This window comes from Phyllostomus discolor, chromosome 10, assembly GCF_004126475.2.
Source record: "Phyllostomus discolor isolate MPI-MPIP mPhyDis1 chromosome 10, mPhyDis1.pri.v3, whole genome shotgun sequence".
Lineage (NCBI taxonomy): Eukaryota > Metazoa > Chordata > Mammalia > Chiroptera > Phyllostomidae > Phyllostomus > Phyllostomus discolor.
In genome coordinates this window covers 50320840-50347707 of record NC_040912.2, presented here as the reverse complement: position 1 = coordinate 50347707, position 26868 = coordinate 50320840, and the positions used below count along the sequence as shown (strand labels likewise).

At 40.2% G+C, this 26868-nt stretch overlaps 1 protein-coding gene across 4 annotated transcripts in view; it reads left to right on the top strand.

The window, feature by feature from the left end:
• LAMB4 (laminin subunit beta 4) overlaps positions 1-26868 on the top strand; it is a 119856-nt gene that overhangs the window by 6724 nt on the left and 86264 nt on the right. For 3 of the 4 annotated variants that reach the window (XM_036010791.1, XM_036010789.1, XM_036010792.1), the window contains exons 2-10: positions 1071-1137; positions 9000-9157; positions 14298-14433; positions 16875-16948; positions 17998-18186; positions 19251-19314; positions 19493-19707; positions 20775-20895; positions 22124-22312. In XM_036010791.1, coding sequence (XP_035866684.1) covers positions 1104-1137; positions 9000-9157; positions 14298-14433; positions 16875-16948; positions 17998-18186; positions 19251-19314; positions 19493-19707; positions 20775-20895; positions 22124-22312 — 1180 coding nt within the window. In that variant the 5' untranslated portion in view covers positions 1071-1103. The remainder of the gene's footprint in view (positions 1-1070; positions 1138-8999; positions 9158-14297; positions 14434-16874; positions 16949-17997; positions 18187-19250; positions 19315-19492; positions 19708-20774; positions 20896-22123; positions 22313-26868) is intronic. The other variant, XM_036010790.1, reaches the window with a different exon arrangement.

Genomic DNA, 26868 nt, shown 5'->3' with positions numbered 1-26868 from the left:
ATGTGTGAACAATGACAACTTCACTGTACTAGTCAGGGGAGTGGTAGACATCATTTAGTGAGCATGTGTACTGTGTGGTCGTCACATTCAAAATGACTGAGTGAGTAGAGCAACGAATCTGTATCACATTTTGCATTAAGCTTTAACTTTCCTCCACGGAAACTGTTGGATGATTCAGAAGGCTGCAGCAATAGGCAACTGGTGATTGGCAGCTTATTCACAACACACACCCTCATGCATCACATCTCATGCAGAGATTTTTGGTGAAACATCAAATCACCCAGGTTACTCAGCCACCCTACAGCCCAGATTTGGCGCCCTGTGACTTGTGGCTTTTCCCAAAACCAAAATTACCTTTTAAAGGGAAGAGATTTCAGACTGTCAATGAGATTCAGAAAAAAATGATGGGTCAGCTGATGTGTGATTGGGAGAACTGTGTGAGATCCCAAGGTGCTTACTTTGAAGGGGACTGAGGCATCATTGTCTTATGTACCATGTTTCTTGTACCTTGTATCTTCTTCAATAAATGTCTCTATTTTTCATATTATATGGCTGGATATATTACAGACAGACCAGATATATCTGGCACAAAATGGTGTCTGAGATATAATGACATGGTAATCATTTTTGGAAAACATTTATATGTAAGGAAGAATGTATGGAAGAACCTATAGCAAGACATTAACCACTTCTCTGCAAACGGTATTACTATGGATAATAATTCCTTTATTTTCCCTGTCTGATTTTTGTGTTTTCAGTAATGGGTACATATTAACTGCATAACTTATTTTTTCTAAGTAATAAGATGGGCAAAATAGGTTAATATAAAAGATGGAAAGGAAATATTTGTTTCATATTATTTCCCACAAATAATTGTATTTTGTGATTTCAAAATAGAAAACAAATATTTGTAAAAATGTATATACTTTCATTTTTTAAGGAATTGGGTGCTATAGGTATTTTGTGTCCCTAAAGGGTAAGAACTATCAGACAAATTTTCAAATCATTGACAACTGATGCAGTTATTGAGTTTATCAGTGACTGATTTAGCCTCCTTTTTTTTAACCTAGCAGAACTGAATTTAATCATTTCCTGAAAAAATAATGCAATTTCAACTGACCTTTCTTTTGCACCTTGGTAAGTATTAGTTGTTCAAATATTAATTTTTCTGCTTGTGTTATTGTTCTAAAATATTTAGTAGAAATAATTTTTAAACATATCCACCTCTTTTTTTATACTGCTATATATATTTGCATGGCTACTCTGTTGTATAACTGTGTCAAGTAACTAAAAAATTTCACTCAAATATGTTTAGTACCCACGCATAGCTATTTCTACCACTCTTTAATAGAATATTATCCTCAAAAGGTAAGTAAGTAAAGTAAGATACTAGCGAAAGTCAAATACTTTCAGATTCATAATTTAAAAATATAATGCATTTCAATTTTTAAAACTAGTTCTGCTTTGAATGTAACATTTGTTCCAGTGATGTGGTCTCATGAAGAATTTATAGGCAAAATTCCCTCTGCTGAGTAAGCAGCAGCTCTGGGCTAAAGGGCCAAATCCTCCACGCCTCTGCTGTTTTTAATAAGCTGAGAATAATTTACATTAGTCATAGAAAATATGTTTCCAACAATCACTCTCTGATCCTGAATTTTCTATGTCTACGACAGATCTGCTTTTGATTGCTAAGTACTGACTAAATTGCTTAGACTCTTCTCTTCAAAGATTCATGCTGAATTTCTTCATGGTAGCAAACTTCAAGAATCCCATCTTTTAATTTTACACTTTTTAAACCCTGAGGCAATTGCCCAATTAGATCTGCTGATAAAAAAGGAAAGAACAGCTCTAGAAGGGAAGTGCTCACTTGTTGTCTGTTGAAAATTCCCTGTCTCAGAGAGGTGAGTCACAAGCCAGTGGGAACAAAGATGTTTAATCTACATCTGACTTGGATGTTCTCTTTGGAACTAAATCAACATTCAAAATTAGAGGCAACCACTGAGGATGACTGTGCCTTCTCCCAGCCTCAATGGAGGATAATGTACACACCTTCTTCAGAGAGTCTTCCCCGAGGAGATCCCTCTTCTGAAGGGAATGCCTTCAAAACCAACTTAGCTTGGGCAGAAAAGGCTTTGCTGCAATACATTCAGGATTTCTAAATCTAAGGTACCCTGATGTAACCCAAATCTCTCAGGTTGCCTATAGGTCAAACTACAAACCAGGTTAACTCCATACCACCAATGTGGGCATTTTCTGGTTTGTCCAACCATAGGCATTTCTGTAAACACTAGAGCCTATTTAAACACTTTGTCTTGCAATCTAAGGAAAATAAGGAGAAAAAAATTATGAAACATGCATTGGTGCCAGGTTTGGGGAACAGGATGCAAAGTGCAAGCCTTATCTAATGTGCATTCTTGGTACTTTTTCTTACCCATAATAAGTAAGGGATCTGAGTACATGAATGTGTGTTCACAGCCTCTAAAACTCTGAGGTACACTCCAAAGTATATGAAAATATCTCACATGTATCAGAAAATTATAACAATATACAAAATTACTGAGAAACTATATAATAATGGTTATTTCTACAAAATGATCCTTATAGAAAATTTACTGTTCATTTTCTTTAAATAGGCAAATCTCCCACCTTCATTCTTTTTTTTAATCATTGTTCAAGTACAGTTTTCTCCCCCCTACTCCCATTCCAGCCCACCCACCCAACCCTCCCCCCTTCCCTCCCATTACCACCCACCCCTAGTTTTTGTGATGTGTCCTCCGAATTTGTTCCTGTAAACTCTACCCATTCCCCCCTGAAATTCCCTCTTCTCTCCCCTCTGGTCACGTCAGACTATCCCCTATTTCAGTGTCTTTGGTTATATTTTGCTAGGTTTTTTTTTTGTTTTGTTGTTTAGATTCCTGTTAAAGGTGATATCATGTAGTATTTGTCTTTCACTGCCTGGCTTGTTTCGCTTAGCATAATGCTTTCCAGCTCCATCCATGCTGTTGCAAAGGGTAGGAGCTCCTTCTTTCTTTCTGCTGCATAGAATTCCATTGTGTAAATGTACCATAGTTTTTTGATCCATTCATTTACTGATGGGCATCTAGGTTGCTTCCAGCACCTAGCTATTGTAAATTGTGCTGCTATGAACATTGGGATGCATAGGTTCTTTTGAATTGGTGTTTTAGTATTCTTAGGATAGAGTCCCAGCAGTGGAATTGCCGGGTCAAAAGGCAGATCCATTTTTAGTTTTCTGAGGAAGTTCCATACTGCTTTCCATAGTGGTTGTACCAGTCTGCAGTCCCACTAACAGTGCAATAGGGACCCCCTTTCTCCACAACCTCTCCAACACTTGTTGTTTGTTGCTTTGTTTATGATGGCCATTCTGACTGGTGTGAAGTGGTATCTCATTGTGGTTTTAATCTGCATCTCTCTGATGGCTAGCGATATTGAGCATTGTTTCATGTGTCTTTGGATTTTCTGTATGTCCTCCTTGGAGAAGTGTCTGTTCAAGTCCTTTGCCCATTTTTTAATTGGGTTACTTGTCTTCTTAGAGTGGAGTCGTGTAAGTTCTTTATATATTTTGGAGATTAAACCTTTGTCTGAGGTATCATTGGCAAATATGTTTTCCCATACAGTTGGTTCTCTTTTTATTTTGATTCTGTTTTCCTTAGCTGTGCAAAAGCTTTTAATTTTGATGAGGTCCCATTTGTTTATTCTTTCCTTTATGTCCCTTACTCTAGGAGACAAGTCAGTAAAAAAGTTTCTGGGTGAAATATCTGAGATTTTCCTACCGACATTCTCTTCTAGGACTTTAATGGTGTCACACTTTATATTTAAGTCTTTTATCCACCTTGAATCTATTTTTGTATAAGGTGTAAGTTGGTCCCACCTTCATTCTTAATAAGATTCTATCTTTAAGTTGTATGTCATTTTTGAGGAATACATTGATTTTCTAAAGACATAAATATCTTTATCCTTCACCTTTGTTGAATTAGTTCTGACCTATTGCTAATGTAATAATCTGGCAGCTGAAATTTTTATCCCAGGAAGGATATTGCCCAGTTTATGTTCAGGCATGCAGCCTGAATTACTTATGTTTCTAGCCAATTTTTGCCAAGTATTTTAGACCATGAGTTCATATGTGTACTTAGAATATTACACAAATAATAGTTAAATTTCCTTAAGTCCTGGAATACTTTTATTTCTAAAAAGTAAAGATCTGATTAAAACAAGTTTGGCCAAGTTGGGTTATAAAAGCAGGTTAAGTCTCCAAGGCAACAGTTCAAATAAAAAAATTCAGGATGGAACTTGTCTAAAAGAATAAATCCCTGGGAGGGAAGTCTTAGCTAATCTGCACGTAGCATAAGCAGAAGTGCTATACCTGACTTTCTTTCAAAAAGCCTTTGTCTATTGGAGTCCAAAATTCTGATTAGTTATTTGTCCAAGATGCCAATTCTAGGAAATAAAAGGAGATCTGCATTTGGATTGCTGGGTGAGTCAGAGAAAAATTCATGTTAACTAATCCAGGATCATTTACTATACAATGAAATAAAAAGTGTATGACGGAACTAAGTTTTCTTATGTATCTATCTCAAATAAAGAGAAGGAAATGCTGTGTCTTTGTTCAAGAATAGTAATCTTTGCAATGAGACTGAAGGTAGAAAATTCCCTGTTCAAACTGACATTTGGTAAACTGTAGGGAGGCAGACATTATGTGTCTTATTCTTAGCTGTAGAACTATGATCTATGTGTGTTTACAGACTGATAATTACCACAGAATAACCAGGTTAACAGAATAGTTCATGTGGGAAATGTATGCATAACAGAGAGGACATTATTTTTCAAACGCTTGTATTTTGGGGAGGACACGTTGAAGAAAAGAAATTCATTAGCTATAGAACAAGTACATAACAAATTCTTTATTTTTCAATTGAGAAAGCTGAGAAGAAACCAAACTCAGTTTGTAGTATGGTAATTGTTTTTCATTTTAGGCCAATCCTTTCACTCCTGTCTGTTGAAATCAAGTCTTGGCATAAAATGTCTCAAGGGAAAAGTGTATTAGCAGCTGGAAGAGGTCATGTGTGTGTTGTTTAAGAATGTAGATGTACTTAATTCACCATCCAGGGGCTGATGGGGTAATTTTGAGGGAAAAGAAGACTGTTTGGGCATACTTTCATTTTGAGGTAATTGTAGGTTCATGTGCAGATGTAAGAAATAATACAGAGATATCTCATATACCTTCCACCCAGTTTCCTCTGATGGTAATATCTTGCATAACTATGGCACAATATGACAACCAGGAAATTAACATCCATAGAGTTCATTGATCTTATTCAGATTTCACCACTTTTATGTGCACTTGTTTGTGTGTATGTATTAATTCTATGCATTTTTAAAATATTTTATTTATTTATTGTCAGAGAGAGGGGAAGGAAGGAGAAAGAGGGAGAGAAATATCATTGTATGGTTACCTCTCATGCACTCCCTACTGGGAACCTGGCCCACAACCCAGGCATGTGCCCTGACTGGGACTTGAACTTGTGACCCCTTGGTTTGCAGCCCACATTCCATCCACTGAGCTACACCAGCCAGGGAAATTCTACTCAATTTTATTCACATGACCATCACCACAGTTAAGACACAAAACAATTTCATCACTTCAAGGATCCACAGTACTACCCCTTCATAGCCACCCCCACCTCCTTCCCTCCTTGCCTCCCAAACCCCCCAACAATCTGTTCTCCATCTCTACAGTTTTGCCATTCAAGAAATGTAATTACACAGTATATAGCCTTTTTAAAAGATTTTATTTATATTTTTTAGCACAAGGAGAAGGGAGGGAGACAGAGAGGGAGAGAAACATTGATGTGAGAGAGAAACATTGATTGGTTGCCTCTTCTATGTGCCATGAGTGGGGACCAAACTTGCAACCAAGGCGTGTGCCCAAACAGGAATCAAACCACTGACTTTTCTCTTCATGGGATGATGCCCCATCCAACTTAGCTGCCCTGTTTTTCAGGGCCAGTATATAACGTTCTGAGATTGGCCTTTTTCACTCAGCCTAACTCCTTTGAGGTTTATCCACATTGCTGCCATGTTTCAAGATTCACTCATTTTTATTGCTGAGAACTATTCCATGATATGATTGTACCAACACTTTGCTTAAGCATTCACTCATTGAAGGAAAACTGGCTTGTTTCCAGTATTTGACTATTATAAATAAAGATGCTATGGACATGTGTACACAGGTTTTTATATAAACATAAATGTTCATATCTCTGGGATAAATATCTAAGAGTGTAATTGCTGGATTGTATGATAAGCACAAGCTCAGTTTTCTTAAAAGCTGTCATATTGTCCCCCAGACATTTTACATTCCCACCAGCAGTGTATGAGTGCTCCAGCTTCTCCATATTCTCACCAGCATCTAGTGTTACTACTGTTTTTCTAACCATTCTGATAGGTATGTAGTAGCATCTTATTGTGGCTTCAGTTTGCATTTCCCTAATGGCTAATGATGCTGAACACATTTTCAGGGCTTTATTTGACATTTGTATATCTTCTTCAGTGCAATGTCTATTCATGCCACTTGTCATGTTATTGCTGGGTTGATTTTTTTTAAAGATTTTATTTATTTTTTTAGAGAGGGGAAGGGAGGGAGAAAGAGAGGGAGAGAAACATCAATGTGTGGTTGCCTCTTGCGCACTCCCCACTGGGGACCTGGCACACAACCCAGGCAGGTGCCGTGACTAGGAATTGAACCAGGGACCCGTTGGTTCACAGGCTGGCACTCAATCCACTGAGCCATGCCATCCAGAGCTGGGTTCATTTTTAATGCTGAATTTTGAGCGTGCTCTATATTTTAGATCAAGATATCAGTCAGATATGTGATTTGCAATTATATTCTTCTAGCCTGCTGCTTGCCTTTTTATTTCTTTGTGAAGCTTCTAATTTTGATGAGGTCCAATTTATCAGATTTTCTTTTTATGGATCATGCTCTTGTCATCAATTCTAAAATGTCTTTGCCTAGCCCTGACTCCCAAAGATTTTCTTCTGCATGCTATAGGAGTTTTATACCTTTATGCTTATATATTTTAGATTTAAATCCATGATTCATTTTGTGTTAATATTTATATAAGTCATAAAGTTTTCATGAAAGTTCATTTTTGCCTATGGATCTTCAATGTCTCCAGCACTGTTTGTTGAAAAGGTTATCCTTCCTCCATTCAATTGCCTTTGCACCTCAAATATCAGTTGGGCATATGTGTGTGGATGTATTTCTAGGTTCTCTGTTCTGTTCCATTGACTTATGGGCCTCTCCTTCTATCAGCATTACACTCTCTTGTTTACTGTCCCTACATTGAAAGCTTTAATATCAAGTAGAGAGATTTTCAAAGTTGTTTCAGCTGTTCTCGGTTCTGTGTCTTTCAACCTATTGTATTTCTGCAAAATTGCCATGTCTATATTTGAATTTTAATCAGGAGAAAACTAATGCTTGGATTTTGGCCTTGAGAATCAAACAGAATTCTAACCCTTTAATCAAACTTTAAAAGATACTGTATTGTCTTGTTCAAATTCACTTTTAAAAGAAGAAATACACTGACACTATAAATAGCTATCAATAAAAAGTCACAGTTGACTCACATTGTATCTGCATTTAATTTTATATTTGTATTAGCCTTACTTAGGCCCAGTAAGATTCTACTTTGTTTCCTTCAAACTTCCCAACAATGAACAAATCTGTTAATGTGTTACGGGTTACAAAAATGTAGCTCCAACATAGTAGGGCAAACCCTGCAGGCAAGCCATGCAGGCAGGAAATAGTTCAGCTCAGCCTACCCACTCCACATTCAAATATAAAGATTTAACATTGTCTTAACTCAGAATTTAACATTTTAAAACAATTAGAACTTTCAAAATAGTTTTTAAACTGAAATATAAGAATACTGTCTCAGAGGCTGCACATAGAAAGTAAAGAATTGAAGTGACAGTAGAGATGGAGGTGCCCTTGCAATGATCTTACACCTCTTGTGACCAAATCCCATCTAGACAGATCTGTCGGACAGCAGGTATCAAGGGCTCAGTGTGCTGTACACACTGGGACTCCGTCTCTCACTTGGTCCCAAAGGGGCATGATTTGTTCCATGGTACATCTGAGCCCAACAACTCATAATGGATCAATTGAACTTAACATAGTTTAGGACACTATTAGGCAGGATTAGGATTCTCCTTCCTCGTGTCTGTATTCTTCTCTGTTTTTGCCCTAAAATGATACATGGAGGATTCCCAGTACAGAGAAGCTGTCTCAGGTGAGGTTCTTAGAAGCAGAGCCTGAGACAGGGATTTGTGGGTATGTGATTTATTGAGAGAGCGCTCTGAGGGGTCAGGCGAGGAAGCAAAGGCGGAAGGGGGTACCAGCTGGAGTCAGGCTTCAGCCTCCCCCATCCTGTGGAGAGGTTCTGAGCATAATTTGCACAGTGGAGTTGATCCTAGCCTCAGGCGATGAATTATGTACTGAATTATGTATTTGTCAGTCATTGGCTACAGGCTGGCCAAGGTGAGGACCAGAACACAGATGGTATAACCTCCCAGGTTAAGAAATTTCCATCAGGCTAAGGGCACCAAGACCATCTAGGACAAGGGTCTTAATGATCAACAGAACTAATATTAAAAATAAATGGACTGTTGCCCTGGCTGGTGTAACTCAGTGGATTGAGTGTGAGCTGCAAACCAAAGGGTCATGTGTTCAATTCCCAGTCAGGGCACGTGCCTAGGTTGTGGGCCAGGTCCCCAGTAGGGAACACAGGAGAGGCAACCACACATTGATGTTTCTCTCCCCCTGTTTCTCCTTCCCTTCCCCTTTCTCTAAAAATAAATAAATACAATCTTTTAAAAAATAAATAAATGCACTGTTAACTTTCCAACTTAACCAGTTGCCTCGTTAAGCCTTTGACTACCCCTGCACTGCCTTCTAAGTAGCTGTTTCTGTTGTGTTCAAGGGTTGCTCAGTTATGCAAAAGCTGAAGACAGATGCAACAAGCGTGCCTGTTATCCCACCACAGGCAATCTCCTGGTGGGACGCAGCACACAGCTCACGGCTTCTTCTACCTGTGGGCTGGGCGGAGCCCAGAAATACTGCATCCTCAGCTACCTCGAGGTGGGTTGGTTCTTTGTTTACTTGTTGGGACATTATTTAATCACTGATGTGGTTTCTTCCAAGTACATCTGGGGCTGTTCAGACAACAGTAAAGAAGGAGACAACATTCCTTTCGGATCATCAGAGACACGTGTGACACAATTCAAAGTCCAGGAAACCTTGTCAAATCAGAAAATAGAAAGATCTACTTAATCTGTTTCTTGTTACCTTTAGAATTTAACAGAAAAGTCTTTTTGGTTCAGCCTTTGAAGGGAATGACTAGAAAATGTGGCTGCCATAGAATAAACCTAGTTGACTTAATAGGTAAAGACTGAGGATCCATCAGGCCCTTAAGGCCATTATGCTAACCAGGAGTTCTCCCTGCCCTGCCATAGAGATAGAAGGGTGTGGAACCTGGAATTCACTGCAGCCTCACAATGCCACTTGGAAACTGTCTTGGTCTTGCCTAAAAACCATAAAATCCCAATGTGAACATATGTTGTGGCCTTTTTTCCTTGAAGACCCAGTGTGTTAAAAGAACAGGTTGCTTTAGAATTTGTTCTTCCCTGTATCCTGAGAGCAGATCAAGCACCCCAGGTCATCTGTGCCTCATACCTGCTGAAAAGCCTGAGGCAGTCATGTCAAGCCATCAGTGAGGGGATGTGCAGGAAGGAAGTTGGACACAAGCCTAATGTTAGCGGCCCAGGCTTTTCCATGTATTGTTCATCAAGGCAACTCCTGGAGGTCTCTGGGAAATGCTTTGTATTCTCATTGGTTTCTAACAAAAGAGGGTGATTATAATTAAGTAGAGACAATACCTGAATGCTTAGCACTGTTCTAAGTTTGGGAACTACTTGTATAAGAAAGCAACTTCTCTACACATGCAAGGAAATGCCACTGTAGAAGTTTACTCAACTCTATCTAGGTCAGGTGGGACGGATGGCCCTTCCACTGATTTTATGAGTCCAGGTCCTGTAGACAAAGAAGTGGTTCTCAACTCTAACATTAGAAACTTTCCAACCCAAGATCACCCATCTTGTTCTTTAACCACTGGCATTCACTTACCCTCATCCTAGCCAACCCCTGATACACTCGGACGATAATCAGAAATTCATGTTCCTATGTCTTAATTTCACACCACCAAAAACAGAAGTAAATCAAACTTCAGAAACTTCTTTTGTCTGTAAAATCACAGAAATCTTAAAAATCCTAGAGCTGAAAAAAAATCTCAGAATATCTTCAGGCTGACAAAGTTTCACAGGTGGGACTGCAAGTGCTAGTCTGCACAAACATTGTGCGGGATGGGGGTGATTTTCCTGTCTGTTGTCTAAGAAACTGCTACCAAGCACAGCATCCTCTTCAAAAACTTCAAGTCAACATCGACTCGCAGTGTCACACAAGTTGGGATTCCTGCTTAGTCTCCGCTGCTGTGCTCCTGAAATGTTTACAGAAAGGATAGCCACAAGCCCTGAGTATAAACATTCCCCCCCCAATTTTTTTTAAATAATTATTAATTTTATTCTTCAGTTGAAATTGACATTTCTTTAAGATTTTATTTATTTATTTCTTTTTAGAGAGGGAAGGGAGGGAGATAGAGAGAGAGACAGAGAGAAACATCAATGTGTGGTTGCTGGGGGTTATGGCCTGCAACCCAGGAATGTACCCTGGCTGGGAATTGAACCTGGGACACTTTGGTTCCCAGCCCGCGCTCAATCCACTGAGCTATGCCAGCCAGGACTTTCCCCCCAAAATTTTTATAGTCTCAACATCTTGTGATTCAATCACAGGGTTTCTGCTGCTCTTTTGGGACAGACCTGGGTCAAGCTTCTCCATAGGAGAATTGAGCTAGCTTCCATTGTTCCTTTATTCCTTCAAGTGGAAGGTTTATAGTGGCTAGTAATTCTAAAAAGATTTTATAGGCCTGACCAGTGTCACTCAGTTGGTTGGGCATCATTCTACAAAGTAAAAGGTTACTGGTTCAATTCCCAATCAGGGCACACGCCAAGGTTGTAGGTTAGGTCCCCAGTTGGGGCCTGTGTGAGAGGCAACCAATGGATGTTTCTCTCTTACACCCATGTTTCTTTCCCTCTCTTTCTCTCTCTCTCTCTAAAAATAAATAAATAAAATATTTAAAAAATAAAAAGTTTATGTGGAGCTCTTGAAAAGCTGGTTTATCTTGATAGACTCTAGCAGAAATAGTCATTAAAATCATCATGCATTCATTCAACAAATTTTACTGATTATCTACTATGGTCCAGACACTATTCTAGGTAAGGAGAATACAGCCATAAACAAAACAAAGTCCTTGTCCTCATTTAACTTAAAGTTTAATTATGCCAACAGACAGAAATCCAACCGCTATATAATATAGTTTCAGGTAGTGATAAGGGCTTAGAAAATATTGTCATGCAGGGTAAGGGATAGAGACTGGCAGAGGCAATAAGAGTGGGGGGTGGTGGTATTTTACATAAACATCAAGGAAAATTTCTCTGAGATGATGGCATTTAAGCAGAGACCTCAAAGAAGGGGAGGAGCAAGAGATAGGAATATTTGGTGCGGGTTCAGGGAGAACTGAGAACAGCTTGTGTCAAGATTCTAAGTCACAAGGGTTCTCGATAAGCTCAAGGAAAAGAGGTGAGTGTAGCTAAGGCTGAATGTATCAGGGAAGGCAGTCAAGGAGGCAGCCCTGATGAGGTCATGTAGACCCTTGCAAGTCATGGTCAGGACGTAAAGTCAACATTCATTAAACACTGATGAGTGCATTCGCCGTTGTAAGCAATTTCCAGCATAAGGAATGGTAATAAACAGCTCCGGCTTCTTGAAAGCTTTGTAAAAATGTTCCTCCAGAGTCCACTCCCCGCACATTAGCCTGGAACAGCTGCACAGGCCACGGGCAGTCTTTTGGAAGTCTTTGGAAATTTCCTTAGGAGGTTTTTTTTTGTATTTTAATTTTAATTTTTTATTGTATTTTTTCCATTACCATTTATCCCACTAATATACCTCTCCCCTCCAAAAACAATCACCACAGTTTTGTCCATGAGTCCTTTTTCATTTTTGCTCAATCCCTCCACCCCCTAACCTCCCTGCCCAATAGCTGTCATCCTGTTCTCTATGTGAGTCTGTCTGTATTTTGCTTGTTAGTTCAGTTTGTTCAATAGATTCCACATATGAGTGAAATCATATGGTACTTGTCTTCCTCTGACTGGCTTATTTCGCTTAGCATAATAAGCCAGTTCTCCAGGTCAATCCATGCTCTTGCAAAGGGTAAAATCTTCTTTATTTTATGGCTGAGTAGTATTCCATTGTGTAAATGTCCTGTAATTGTTTTATCCCCTCATTTATTGAAGGATGCTTGGGCTGCTTCCATATCTTGGGGATTGTAAATAATGCTGCAATGAACACAGGGGTGCTTATGTTCTTTCAAATTAATGTTTTGGGTTTCTTCAGATATATTCCTAGAAGGGGGATCACTAGGTCAAAAGGCAGTTTCAGCCTGGCTGGTGTGGCTCAGTGGATTGAGTGCCAGCCTGCAAACCAAAGGGTTGCCGGTTCAATTCCCACTCAGGGCACACGCCTGGGTTGGGGGCCAGTCCCCACTAGGGGATACTTGGGAGGCGACCACACATTGATATTTGTCTCCCTCTCTTTCTCCCTTCCTTTCCCTCTGTCTAAAAATAAATAAAGTCTTTTTTAAAAAGACAGTTGCATTTTTAACATTCTGAGGTATCTCCATACTGCTTTCCACAGTGCCTGCACCAATTTGCACTCCCACCAACAGTGCAAAAGTTTCCCTTTTCTCCACATCCTTGCCAGCACTTATTTGTTGATTTATTGATGATAGCCATTCTGACAGCAGTGAGGTGATATATCATTGTGGTTTGAATTTGCATTTCTCTGGTAATTAATGACACTGAGCATCTTTTCATATGCCTGTTGGCCATCTGTATGTCCTCTTTGGAGAAGTATCTATTCAAGTCCTTTGCTCATATTTTAATTGGATTGTTTCATTTTTTTGGTGTTGAGTTTTGTAAGTTCTTTATAAATTTTGGATATAAACACCTTATCAGATGTACTGGCGAATATGTTCTCCCATTCCATGGATTGTATTTTAATTTTGTTGATGGTCTTCATCGCTGTGCAAAAACTTTTTAGTTTGATATAGTCCCATTTGTTTATTTTAATTTTTTTGTTTCCCTTGCCTGGGGAGATATATCCAATAAAATATTGTTATGAGAAATGTTTGAGATTTTGTTGCCTATGTTTTTTTCTAGAATTTTTATGGATTCAGGTCTAATATTTAAGTCCTTAATCCATTTTGAATTTATTCTTGTGTGTGGTGTAAGAAGGTGGTCTAACTTCATTTTTCTGCATGCTCCAATTTTTCCAACATCATTATTGAATAAACAAACTATCTTTAGCCTATTGTACGTGCTTGCTTCCTCTGTCAAATATTAGTTGACTCTAAAGTTGTGGGTTTATTTCTAGGATGTGTTTCAAATAAGTACAGCTACAAGCAGACATAGTCAAGTGAGCACACTCCAAGGCCAAGTTGGCTGTTAACAGCATTTGAAAATCCATCTCATGGAAAGTTAGTTCTCATTTACTAATAAGACCTTGTCTGTGAGACAAGAGGGTGGGGCTCTCTGTTGTGAGTTTATGAAAATCTTTTATAAAATCCACATGTGTGATATAAAGGTTTTGGAATTGGAAGCTTTTCTGCCAAAAAGTAAGTCTGAGAGAGAAAGGATGATGGTTGCAGTTAACCTAAGAGCCCATTGTTTCATTAGTTTTGTGCCAAACATTCTTCTTTTAACTAAAAATAATAATTCCACTCAAAGTTATATTCTAATTATTTCTCTATAGTTGAAAATAATCTCCAGATCATCTGCATCTTGAATGAAAAAAGAATTGGTTCCTCATATATTTTCATTTTTGCTCCAAATATACAAATTTATAAAAATTCTAAGACATATTTTAATTTCATTTGTTATTTCATTTAAGCATCTATTGATGGAAAAATTGATGCCTTGTTATTTCCTCTGCTTTTTATTTTTAGCCAGATTGAATGACAAATATAGTAGGTACAGTTTGTTTTTAAATTCAGATCAACAATAAGTAATTATAGTTCTTTATTTTAAATGTTAATGATGGTGTTTTTCAGGGGGAACAAAAATGCTTCATTTGTGACTCCAGATTCCCTTATGATCCACACACCCAACCCAACAGCCACACCATTGAGAATGTGATTACAAATTTTGAACCAGACAGAGAAAAGAAATGGTGGCAATCTGAAAATGGTATGATTAAGTTCCTTTCCAATGTTTTATTTCTTCATATTTTTAATAAGGTGTGTTTATGATTTTAACAGTGTCAGAGCAAGCAGTTATATTGGAACAGCATTCACCAGAAGGCAGAGCCCTGTATAAGAATAAATTTTCTTTTCACTTTAAAAAAGATTATTTGTTTCTAGAGAAATAGAATTGTATTTTAAGCACATACTCAGCATGTTCTCTTTCCTTGCCAGGGAAGAAAATATCTCTGCATTCTTTTGTTCTTTGTAAAAAATAATGATAATAAGGAAGTTTATGAGGTATTGGTAAATAAAGCCCAACATAAAACACACTGATAAGTGGAATTAATAATGCCAGGGGAAATCTAAGAGTTCACACCATGTGCTTTTTCCTTCCTCAATGCATGAAGGAAGAGAGGTAAAGGACATGTCATTTCTTACTACAAGCTGAAGATTTCAATATAAAAATTGAAATGAAAGGATAGTTGGCCAATGACTGAAGTTCTTGCCTTTCTGGGTCTGTGCCCTCCTCTGGTCATGAACAACTGTGCTATTGGGCCGCACCCTGGTGTTTCCTAGATGCTCACTCTAAATTTGAGCCTGACCAGGGATTCTTCATATGCCACCCAGCCCTGGGCCCTATGTGCTTACATTAATGCAGACTGGCTCACTCAGGATGGCCTCTCTTCCATACTGCTCTGCAGTCCTAACCCCGCCCCCCAAAATGGTTCCATCTGCCACATCTCTATATGTTGCACTTTGGGCTATAATCCATTTTCCTCAGAGGTAAACATATTTCCCTTAGGGGATCCTAGTGCCTTAGAGGGAGTGTGAGAAATATCACATGGGGTTGTTAGGGCAAGCATGGTGTGAGGCTATTTTTCCATCTTCCATTGGGCAAGTACATGATCGATGTCTACTAAATACCAGTTCATCTTGGATCCTCATCATTGATACTAGTTGGACTCTTCCTAATGAATGTAAAGCAGTTTCTCCCACAAACACCTATCTTCACTAGTGAGTGGTGCCATTTTTTCTGTGCAGCTCTTTTGACCCACATGTCCAGCATTTGCCCCACATCTCCAAGAGGGAATGGCCCTCTGTCAAGGCTCATTACAGGGACAAGGGGTCTCAACCAAGAATTTTGGAGAGGAGAAAGCAGATCTCCTTTCCAGAAAGGGTGAGGAGCCTTGACAGAGACTGGAATGTGGCTGCCCCATCTGCAGCAAACCCTTCCTGGCGCCATTCACCCTGGAAGGTTACTGCACCCCAGGGCACTGCAGTCCAGCCACTGTTCTGTAGAGCTTCACTGCCAGTGCCAGAGCCCCAAGCCACATATGGCTCCTGGGCATTAAAAGCAAGGCTCATTCAAATCAAGATGTATGGCAAGTACAAAAACACACGAGATTTCTAACACTTAGTTTAGGGGGAAACGTGTAATAAAACACTACTAATTTTAAAAATATTGATTACAGCCCTGGCTGGTGTAGCTCAGTGGATTGAGCACGGGCTGTGAATCAAAGGGTCATCGGTTCTATTCCCAGTCAGGGCACATGCCTGGAATGCAGGTCAGGTCCCCAGTGGGGGCCATGTGAGAGGCAACCACACATTGATGTTTCTCTCCCTCTCTTTCTCCCTCCCTTCCCCCCTCTCTAAAAATAAATAAGATCTTAAAAAAAATACTGATTACATACTGAAATGAGGATATTTTTACATATTCTGTTAAGTACATTAAAAATGATTTCACCTGCTTTTTTTTATTTGTATAACTCTGGCTGCCAGAGAATTTTAAATGGCACATGTGACTCATATTTCTACTGGACAGTGCTCTTCAGAGGGATCAGAGCTTCCAGTGTGTCCAGACTGGGGCCAATCTTCTACATCCATGCTAGAGAAGAGGGCAGCCTGTTACCTCAGTGCAAATCCAGGCCAGGACGCCTTGGTCTCCTACTAGGCCATTCAGGGGCCCACAGAGCCTCACTCCAGGGGAATGTTCCAGGCTGTGTTTTATGCTACATAACAATAAAACTAGTTCAAATAATTGTTGGCAGCTGTTGGAAGCACAGGGTGTGTCGATTTTACCATGCTCTAGCTTTCTAGCTCCTGTTTGTGTGTAGTGCAGATTTGAGTCCAAGGAAATGAGCCCTCTTGTTCTCCCTATGGGAAATGTTCTTGGTCCTATGGAATACTGCCACACTGTGGCCATAAGCATGGCCACCAAAACATCAATGTGGCACACTCTGAGTAAACCCTAGCTTGCTCTCCCAAAGACCTTCTCTTGGGCATGGAATGGCATGGGAAACCGCTCCAGCAGACTAGGAAAGAGTGCTGGTCACCAGCATGTGATTTCAAAGGGTTTTATTACAGATAAGCCAGAGCGAGGGATTAATATGATAAGCAGGGGTCCCTCAAAACCACTGATTTTCTTCTTTCTGGATTTTTCTTTAGGTCTTGATCACGTCAGCATCAGATTGGACCTAGAGGCACTATTTCAGTTCAGCCACCTTATTCTGACCTTTAAGGTACAGATGCGTAGGTTTGCTGCCCCTTTTATATACTTACCAAACACTGGGCCTGCCTGAAATTTCACTTGCTCACTTCCTTGCAGAGAACAAAAAGCTGTGTGCATCCAAAGTCCAGCTTTGTCATCCGGTTGTTTGTTCTTGAACAAAAACACAATACCAATGCTCATTAATTAATAACTTATATGGTCCACGACAACAGAAATGTCTTAGAATATGTAGCAAAGAGGAAATCACGAAGCACTAGGGGTTAGAGGCCACAGAAATGAGGAAGAGATAACTCTGAGGAGAAAAGACAGGAACTGGAAATTATTTAGGGACATATGGAAAGACTTTGATCAAAAAGGAAGAACAATTAAAGGATCTCTGCTAAGGTTAGTGAGATGCCAGAGAAAACCTTGTGCTATAGTCACTCTCTAATCATTCATCAAAATTCTAATTTTGCTGTCAGGCCTGGTGCTAAATTGTGGTAATAAAAAATGAATATAAAATGAAAAGTTATAAAAATGAAAAAAATCTTAGCCTTTGCCCTTAAAGAACTGACAGTCTAGTTATGATTTCAGCACATATATAAATTTAAAATTATAACACAGGGTGATAAGTGCCTAGACATATGGTAAGAATGGTGAGAAGTTCACTGACAAGGCTAAAGCTGCTCTGGGGAATCCAGGTAAACTTCATAATAGATTTTCAAGGATATATAACAGTGTACCAGAGGAAAAGCATTCTAGGCCAAGAAAACTGCATGCAAATTGCTGTAAAATATTAATTACACTAACCTCTTAAAAATTAATATGCCATCTTCCTTCAATTATTAAATCACATGGCCACAAATATTTTTAAAATAGAATTAGATTATAGGGCAAAATATGTGCTCATAAATGCCTGCCCACTTTTGGGAAGAGATTTTGGTAGGTTCTTTGTATAGTGATTTTAAAGGATACAAATAAGGTTTGAAAATATAGAGTTAGAAAATCAAATATTCAATATGATGTGGGTAATATGATCTTCCTTTGTGAAGCATCGCAAGTTAACTCATTTTTCCACAGACTTTTCGGCCTGCTGCGATGTTAGTTGAACGTTCCACAGACTATGGACACACCTGGAAAGTGTTTAAATATTTTGCAAAAAACTGTGCCACTTCCTTCCCCAACATCACATCTGGCCAGGCCCAGGGAGTGGGAGACCTTGTGTGTGACTCTAGATATTCGGATATTGAACCCTCCACTGGCGGTGAGGTAGCCTTTCCTTTCTTGGATTTCTTTAATGTAAAATAAACCATTTTTTTGTTCATGTGGTTAATTGAGATGAAAACAATTTAGATAGTGTTTGCTGAAATAGAACTTAGTGGTTGGTTTTTTAAAATTATAGAGTTTAAATGAGTCCTGAAATGAGGCCTCATTTGAGTCCTCATTTGAGTATTGAAATGAGTCCTGAATTCATCTCAAATTCAGATAAATGATAAATACCCTCTAAGAAATAATCCTTCACAGAGAGACCAGCTGAAGGTGGGCAGGTGCTGAAAGCCAGGCTGGGCACCGGGACCTGGGAAAGGCAGGGGAAGAGCATGTTTCTAACCCTTGCAAGGCAGCACATAGGCTAGTGCAGCTCTGGACTAGTTGTCTCGTCTCCTGGCTCTGTAAACCAGCACTCTGCTGGGATCTGCCAGGAACATCTCCTGAGCAAAACCAGTAACTGGTGGAGGGTCCGGGTAGGAGTGGGGTTGGCAGGTATCACCTTATCACGTCTAGGAGAAGGGATTGAGGCAGACAGCAACTCCAGAATTCCCTGCCAGATCCAAACTGATGATGACACACTGAACCGTGGCCCCATAACTCCACCCCAACCCAGAACGGGGGCCTTTTTTACCTTCGGAATCATGACTCCTGCCTTCACAAACCTCTTATGTATAAAGAGCCAACATGACTGTTTATGGCTTTCTTTTCCTTCTTGGTACTTTTATTCAAATGAGAACTTAATAATAACCTGTACCCTATGATACCTGGGAGGCAAGAGCTCAGCCTGCTTGTAAGATCAGAATCTCTTTTTTAAGAGTATACTGTTTATCCCTGGCTGTTGTGGCTCAGTGGATTAAGTACCATCCCGCAAACCAAAAGGGTTGCCAGTTCAATTCCCAGTAAGGGCACATGCCTGTGTTTCAGGCCAGATCCCCACTAGGGGGTGCGCAAGAGTCAGCCCACTTATTGATGTTTCCCTCTTTAAAAAAAAAAAAAAGAGTATACTATTTAACAATAACATTTTGGAGTAAAATAGTTTAAATTTACCTACATTTGTTTTACAGGTTGTTTTAAAAGTTTTGGATCCCAGCTTTGAAATAGAAAACCCATACAGCCCCTACATCCAGGGTATGAATTGCTTTATATTTTTCACATCAGTTTCTTTTCTAAAATCTCCCATTAGACATATTCCTTGTCATTACCTTTCTGTAGTGCATTAAGGAGATGCCAGTCAAGAAGGGCACCTTGAAGTGGTACAACCTAAATGCATGTTGATTCATTATTTTTATTATTGACCTTTCTCTAGACCTTGTTACATTAACAAACCTGAGGATAAACTTCACCAAACTCCACACTCTTGGAGACACTTTGCTTGGAAGGAGGCAGAATGATTCCCTTGATAAATACTACTATGCCCTGTATGAGGTGGTGGTTCGGGGCAGCTGCTTTTGCAATGGCCATGCTAGCGAATGTGGCCTGACACAAATGGTGCGGGGAGATGTGTTCAGCCCTCCTGGAATGGTGAGTTACTTACCCAGAAGAGCAGTTGGCTCTCCTACCTTCCCTTCACTGTCCTGGTGCTTGATGTAGATCAACTTTTATATGGGGATCAGCAACGTGCCAGCCTGTGGTCGAGGCAGGTGTGATTCAGCCTGGACTGGCAGGACATCTGGGCGCCTTCAGTTCTCTCTCCAGAGAGTCTCGTGAATCCTTCCATGTATAGGCATTACTGGACTCATGACCAGAATTTATAACTTGTGATTTTAAGATAGCCAATTTTGCTCCTTTTGTAATTTGTTTTTTAGGGAATGGAGATTTGATGAGGAGGACCCATAATTTCTAATGCATTCTCTCACAAAAATTTATTAAAGGTCTGTTGTACTCTGTGCCAAGGTGTGTGACTAATATCTGCTATTGTAAAGATGGTCACTCCAGGTAACAATCTTACACTATGAATGACTGTGTCTTCATAGTGAAAATTCCTTCCATCCTTGGGACTAGTCCTAAGAGTGATGTAGTAGAAGAATTGTATTTTCATGCAGAGTCCTGGGGTGTGTCTACTAAATAATTTTAAACAATTAGTTATAGTCAGACAAAGCTTGATGTTGGGGCTATTGCACCTTCTTACCCAGCTACCTGAATGTTTAACCGGGAATAGAACTTCTCCCTTTGAACTTGGACATTTAGGGCATTTTATGGAGAATCACGTACCTTTCTCTAATTTCTTTTTGTTTTCTAATTCCCTCTTTTATGCTTCTAAACCACCCTGGACACACACACACACACACACACACACATACACCATCCTATCCCTCATTTTGTTGAGGGCTGCAATGTGCTGCCCTGAAACTAGTAGTGAGACATACCAAAAAAAATTTATCGTAAATGTATACTAAACATCTTAAACGTTTAAATTGTAAAAGTTAGTTAAGCAAATAATAATAGATAGTCCAGGTTGGTATTGTAACTAACATAGTGGAAATCAGGCCTCAGGCCTGTGGCCTGGTATCTCGTTTTCCATGTAAAGAACCACAGCATCCTCAAAGATGAGCCCTCTTTTCACACTGTTTGTGCATCACACAACACAGGTTCATGGTCAGTGTGTCTGTCAGCACAACACAGATGGCCCAAACTGTGAGCGGTGCAAGGACTTCTTCCAGGATGCCCCTTGGAGGCCAGCTGCAGGCCTCCAGGACAGCTCTTGCAGAGGTGAGTGGAAAAGGGTTCTCAGCACAGTCGGAGTGTGTCTATGCTTCCTTATTTTGGAGAACATGTAGTTCATCTGGACTGCAGGCAACAAACCTGTGGCTTCCAGCTCCAGGAAGCTGAGTGATAAGCCAATGTCTCCCATTATCTCCCATGGAAGAATCACTGTCTCAAACCTCCACACCAAAAATTAACATTAATTTGAAAAATGAAACACCATACATGTTCGGTGGGCCCTTTCCAAGGAAGGACAGAGCCATGTAATAAGATCAGTGGGGATGCCAATCCAGAAACCGGGTGAGTATTAGATTTGGTACAGAGACCCCTACTACCTTCCTCAGTAATCATGCATTCCCTGAGTATGAACTTAAACTCCTATGTCAGACAATAGGAGAAGTGGGGTCTAAGTTCAAGTTTGACAGGCTATTGTACCTTTTACAAAATATTTAGACTGACAATGTGGGGGATTTTTATAATGTGTTTGCTGCCTCTAAATTTTGATGAACTTTCAAACAAACTTGTCATTCAGTTTCTTTCCCAAACTTGAGAAAAATAAGATTCAGGGGAATAAGGTCACTAGAAGAGCCCATGAAAAGGCCTTGCCCAAGAGTCACAGTATACAAAACCCAGCAAATATTTATGCCGTTTACAAGAAAGAAAAAAACAAACAAGATGAACAGTGTAAACAGACATTACCACAAAGACAAACAAATCCTCCAAACAGACTGCCCTCCCTGTCCTGCTTAGGCTGCACGGGGTTGGGATGTACATGACCTGCGCCCCCTCCTGCCAGCTCTCCTGCCCGCAGAGGAGAGGCAGAGTGAGGCTCTGCTTCAATGAGAATCCCAGTGCCTACAGAACATACGATGTAAAAATTCAAACTTACAAAGTATGTAAAAGTATTCTTTACTGAACAACAGCAAAAATATTGCATTTTGGGGCTTCTAGATTACACAAATGATTTACTGTTGTTACCTGACTTTTAAAAATACCTATATATTAAACGTTTCTGGAACACATTTTATAGAGTCTATGAGCATTACAAGAGTACTAGAAAGATCTTTTGAAAGCACCTAATTTAACTGTTTGTGTACATGATATGTCCATAAAAAGAAAGATGGAGTCCCATTAGGAAAGACAAAGAGAGGACGCATGGATTAGAGGGTGGAATGCCAACTGGGTTACTCCCAAGCCCTGAGTGAATCTCTCAGTAACTCCTCTCCTTTCCCAGCTTGTAGCTGTAACAGCCACTCTGACCGCTGTCACTTCGACATGACCGTGTACCTGGCCAGCGGCGGGATCAGCGGGGGCGTGTGTGAAGACTGCCGGCACAACACCGAGGGGCAGCACTGCCATCGCTGCAGGCCCCTTTACTACAGGGACCCCCTCAAGGCCATCTCGGATCCTTACGCGTGCCTTCGTGAGTCCCCAGCCTCTGGACACATCCTTCCCAAGGGTTTGAGAAATGCTGAAGGAGCAACTCTCGCTTGGGCTGCCAGTCCCGGCTCGGCTTAGCAGCATCTCCAAACGGCCCTCTTAGCGGGAGTGGGGACTGCAAAATTACTTGGACTCTGAGAGCATTTCTTTCTCTGAACAAATTGGGCCAGATAATCCAGGTCCATCCTGGCAGCCTAGAGGCAGGGGCTCCTCCTGGAAACTCAGGAAACTATTCTAGATTCAGTCAGCAAGGGGCGAATGGTTTCAGCGACTCCACACAGCTGGAATTTCTAGGTGGTCAGCTTCAGCAAACAGTTAACTACTGAAATTACCTACATTTAACTGGCTATAGACAATTTAAATTTGTTGTTAAGATGCATGAGTTATTACCTGGCTTATATTTTCTTTTTTGAACATTAAAAAAGTTCCATTTCATCTTTAATTTCAACTTTTATTTTGTATTTTTAGGTATATTTTATTGATTATGCTATTACAGTTGTCCCATTTTTTTCCTTCCCTTTATTTCCCTGTGCCCTGCAGCCCTCCTCCCACCAGCATTCTCCCTCCCCCTCCTTAGTTCATGCGCATGAGTCATTCTTATAAGTTCTTTGGCTTTTCCATTTCCTGTACTATTCTTAACCTCGCCCTGTCTATTTTGTACCTACCATTTATGCTTCTTATTCCCTGTACCTTTTCCCCCACTGTCCCCCCTCTGCCTCCTGGCTCATAACCCTCCATGTGATCTCTATTTCTGTGAATCTGTTCCTGTTCTAGTTGTTTGCTTAGTTTTTTTTTTCTTTGTTTTCTTTTTAGGTTCGGTTTTTGATAGTTGTTGAGTTTGCTGTCATTTTACTGTTCATAGTTTGGATCTTCTTTTTCTTAGATAAGTTCCTTTAACATTTCATATAATAGGGGCTTGGTGATGATGAACTCCTTTAACTTGGTCTTGTCTGTGAAGCACTTTATCTCCCCTCCATTCTAAATATAGCTTTGCTAGATAGAGTAATCTTGGATGCAGATCCTTCCTTATCATGACTTTGAATATTTCTTTCCAACCCCTTCTTGCCTGTAAAGTTTCTTTGGAGAAATCAGCTGATAGTCTTATGGGAACTCCTTTGTAAATAACAGTCTCCTTTTCTCTTCCTGCTTCTAAGATTCTCTCTTTATCTTTAATCTTGGGTAATGTGATTATCATGTGCCTTGGTGTGTGCTTTCTTGGGCCCAACTTCTTTCGGACTCTCTGAGCTTTCTGGATTTCCTTTATCTGATTGGGGAAGTTCTCCATTATTTTTTCAAGTAAGTTTTCAATTTCTTGCTCTTCTTCTTCTCTGACAACCCTATGATTCAGATGTTGGGACATTTAAAGCTGTCCCAGAGGTTCCTAAGCCTCTCCTCATTTTCTTGAATTCTTACTTGTTCATTCTGTTCTGGTTGAATGTTTATTTCTTCCTTCTGCTCCAAACCATTGATTTGAGTCCCGGTTTCCTTCCCTTCACTACTGGTTCCCTGTACATTTTTCTTTTATTCACTTTTTATAGCTTTCACTTTTTACTCTATTTTGTGACTATACTCAACCATTTTTGTGAGCATCCTGATTACCAGTGTTTTAAACTCTACATCTGATAGGTTGGCTATCTTTTCATCGCTTAGTTGTTTTTCTAAAGTTTTTGATCTGTTCTTTTATTTGGGCCATATTTCTTTGTCTCAGCACACCTGTTACAGAGTAAGGGGTGGAACATTAGGAATTCACCAGGGCAGACCAACCCATGGCACTGTATGTAGGAGAGGGGCCCAAGAGGTAACAATGCCACTTACTCAGCTCTTGGCTGGCTTTCAGTCACTTCCCCTGCTACCTGAAAGCAATTAGGCCGTTCTGGTGATAATTCCACAGTGGGTGGGTTTGCATATGTTCTAGGACCCCAAGGTCCCCTCCAACGAACTCTCCTGAGGCTGGGAGTTTTTCCTGCCACAACAACCCCCATAGGTTTTTACAGCCAGAAGTGTTGAGGCTTTCTTTTCCTGTACTGGAGTCCTAGGTTGTGCAGTCTGTCTCACTCCCCATTTGTTCCACCCAGTTTACCTGCACGCAAATGTGGGACCACCAGCCACCACCTTGTCAACTTGGTCCTCTAGCTGCTGCCTTGCTGCATCAAGGCATTTCAGTCCCAGCTGCCCATCTCCCTCCCTCCTACCAGTCTGGATGAATGTTTCTTCTTTAACTCCTTGGCTGTCTGATTTCCATACAGTTCAATTTTCTGTCAATTCTGGTTGTTTTTTTGTGTTTGAATTTGTTGTTGTCCTTTTGGGTGTGTGAAGAGGTACTGTATGTCTATTTATGCCTCTATCTTGGCTGGAAGTTCTAATTTCAACTTTTAAAAATAAAATATTTCAAGCATATACAAAATAATAGAGAATAATATAGTAAACACACTTAAAACCACCACCATCTTCATCAAAATTTCTTACCCTATCATCTTCAAGACTTTAATAAGACATTACAGGTACTAGTGATGTCCTAGGTGCAATCTGTCCCATTTGTCTACCCTTCTTTCTAGGGATAAACTCTAATATATTTAGCAATTGTTACCATGCTTACTTTTTTCTTTTTTTCTCTCTTTTTAAATATATTTTATTGATTATCCTATTACGGTTGTCTCATTTTCCCCCCTTTAGTCCCCTCCTCCCTTCACACCCCCTCCTGCCCACATTCCCCTCTTTAGTTCATGTCCATGGGTCGTACACATAAGTTCTTTGGCTTCTACATTTCCTATACGATTCTCGCCCTCCCCCTGTCTATTTTCTACCTACCATCTATGCTACTTATTCTCTGTACTTTCCCCCCTCTTTCCCCCTCCTAACCCCCTATTGATAACCTTCCATGTTATCTCCATTTCTGTGGTTCTGTTCCTATTTTGGTTATTTGCTTACTTTGCTTTTGTTTTTGTTTTCAGTGTGGTTGTTAACAATTGTGAGTTTGCTATCATTTTACTGTTCATATTTTTTATCTTCATTTTCTTAGATAAATCCCTTTAACATTTCATATAATAAGGGCTTGGTGATGATGAACTCCTTGAACTTGACCATATCTGAGAAACACTTTATCTGCCCTTCCATTCTAAATGAAAGCTTTGCTGGATAGAGCAATCTTGGATGTAGGTTCTTGCCTTTCATGACTTGGGATACTTCTTTCCAGCCCCCTCTGGCTTGTAAGGTCTCTTTTGAGAAATCAGCCGACAGTCTTATGGGAACTCCATTGTAGGTAACTGTCTCCTTCTCTCTTGCTGCTTCTAGGATTCTCTCCTTCATTTTTACCTTGGCTAATGTAATTATGATGTGCCTTGTTGTGTTCCTCCTTGGGTCCAACTTCTTCGGGACTCTCTGAGCTTCCTGGACCTCCTGCAAATCTGTTTCCTTTGCCAGATTGGGGAAGTTCTCCTTTATTATTTGTTCAAATAACTTTTCTACTTGTTGCTCTTCCTCTTCCCTTCTGGCACCCCTATGATTTAGATGCTGGAACATTTAAAGATGTCCTGGAGGTTCCTAAGCCTCTCATTTTTTTGAATTCTTGTTCATTTTTTTCCAGTCAGATGTTCCTTCCTTCTGGTCCACACTGCTGATTTGAGTCCCAGTTTTCTTCCCATCACTATTGGTTCCCTGTACATTTTCCTTTATTTCACTTAGCATAGCCTTCATTTTTTCGTCTAATTTGTGACCAAATTCAACCAATCCTGTCAGCATCCTGATTGCCAGTGTTTTGAACTGTACATCTGATAGGTTGGCTACCTCTTCATCACTTAGTTGTACTTTTTTTTATGGAGCTTTGATCTGTTCTTTCATTTGGACCATTTTTTTTTTTGTCTTGTCTGTTACGTAGTAAGGGGCAGAGCCTTAGGTGTTCACCAGTGACCCACATCACTGCATTGTGACACTGTATGTCGGGGGGGGGGGGCGGTCAGAGAGGAACCAGTGGTGCTTGGTCCACTCTCTGCTGGCTTTCAGTCACTTCTGCCACTTCCCACAAGCAAATTGGGCCCTTCTTGTGCTGATTCCTGGGTGGGTGGATTTGTGTACATTTTAGGACCCTGTGGGTCTCTCCAACGAAATCTCCTGTGAGGCTGAGAGTTTCTCCCACTCCCACAACCCGCACAGGTATTTTTAATCAGTGGTGTGAGGCTTTATTTCCTCTCACTGGGGCCCTCAGTTGTGCAGTCTGTCCCGCTACCCAGTTGTTCCTCGCAGTTTACCTGCACATGAATGTGGGACGGCCCACTCTACCAGCTGCCGCCCTGCTGGCCATGTGCAGCCTTGTGCACCAAGCTCCACAATCTGGCGCTGGGTCTGCCTGCCGCCACTTTGCCTTAAGTCGTCTCTGCCTGGCTGCCCATCTCCACCCCCCCTACCAGTCTGGATGAGTATGTCTTCTTTAACTCCTTGGTTGTCAGACTTCCACACAGTTCGATTTTCTGTCGGTTCTGGTTGGGGTTTTTTTGTTTGTTTTTAAATTGTTGTTGTCCTTCCTTTGGTTGTGTGAGGAGGTGC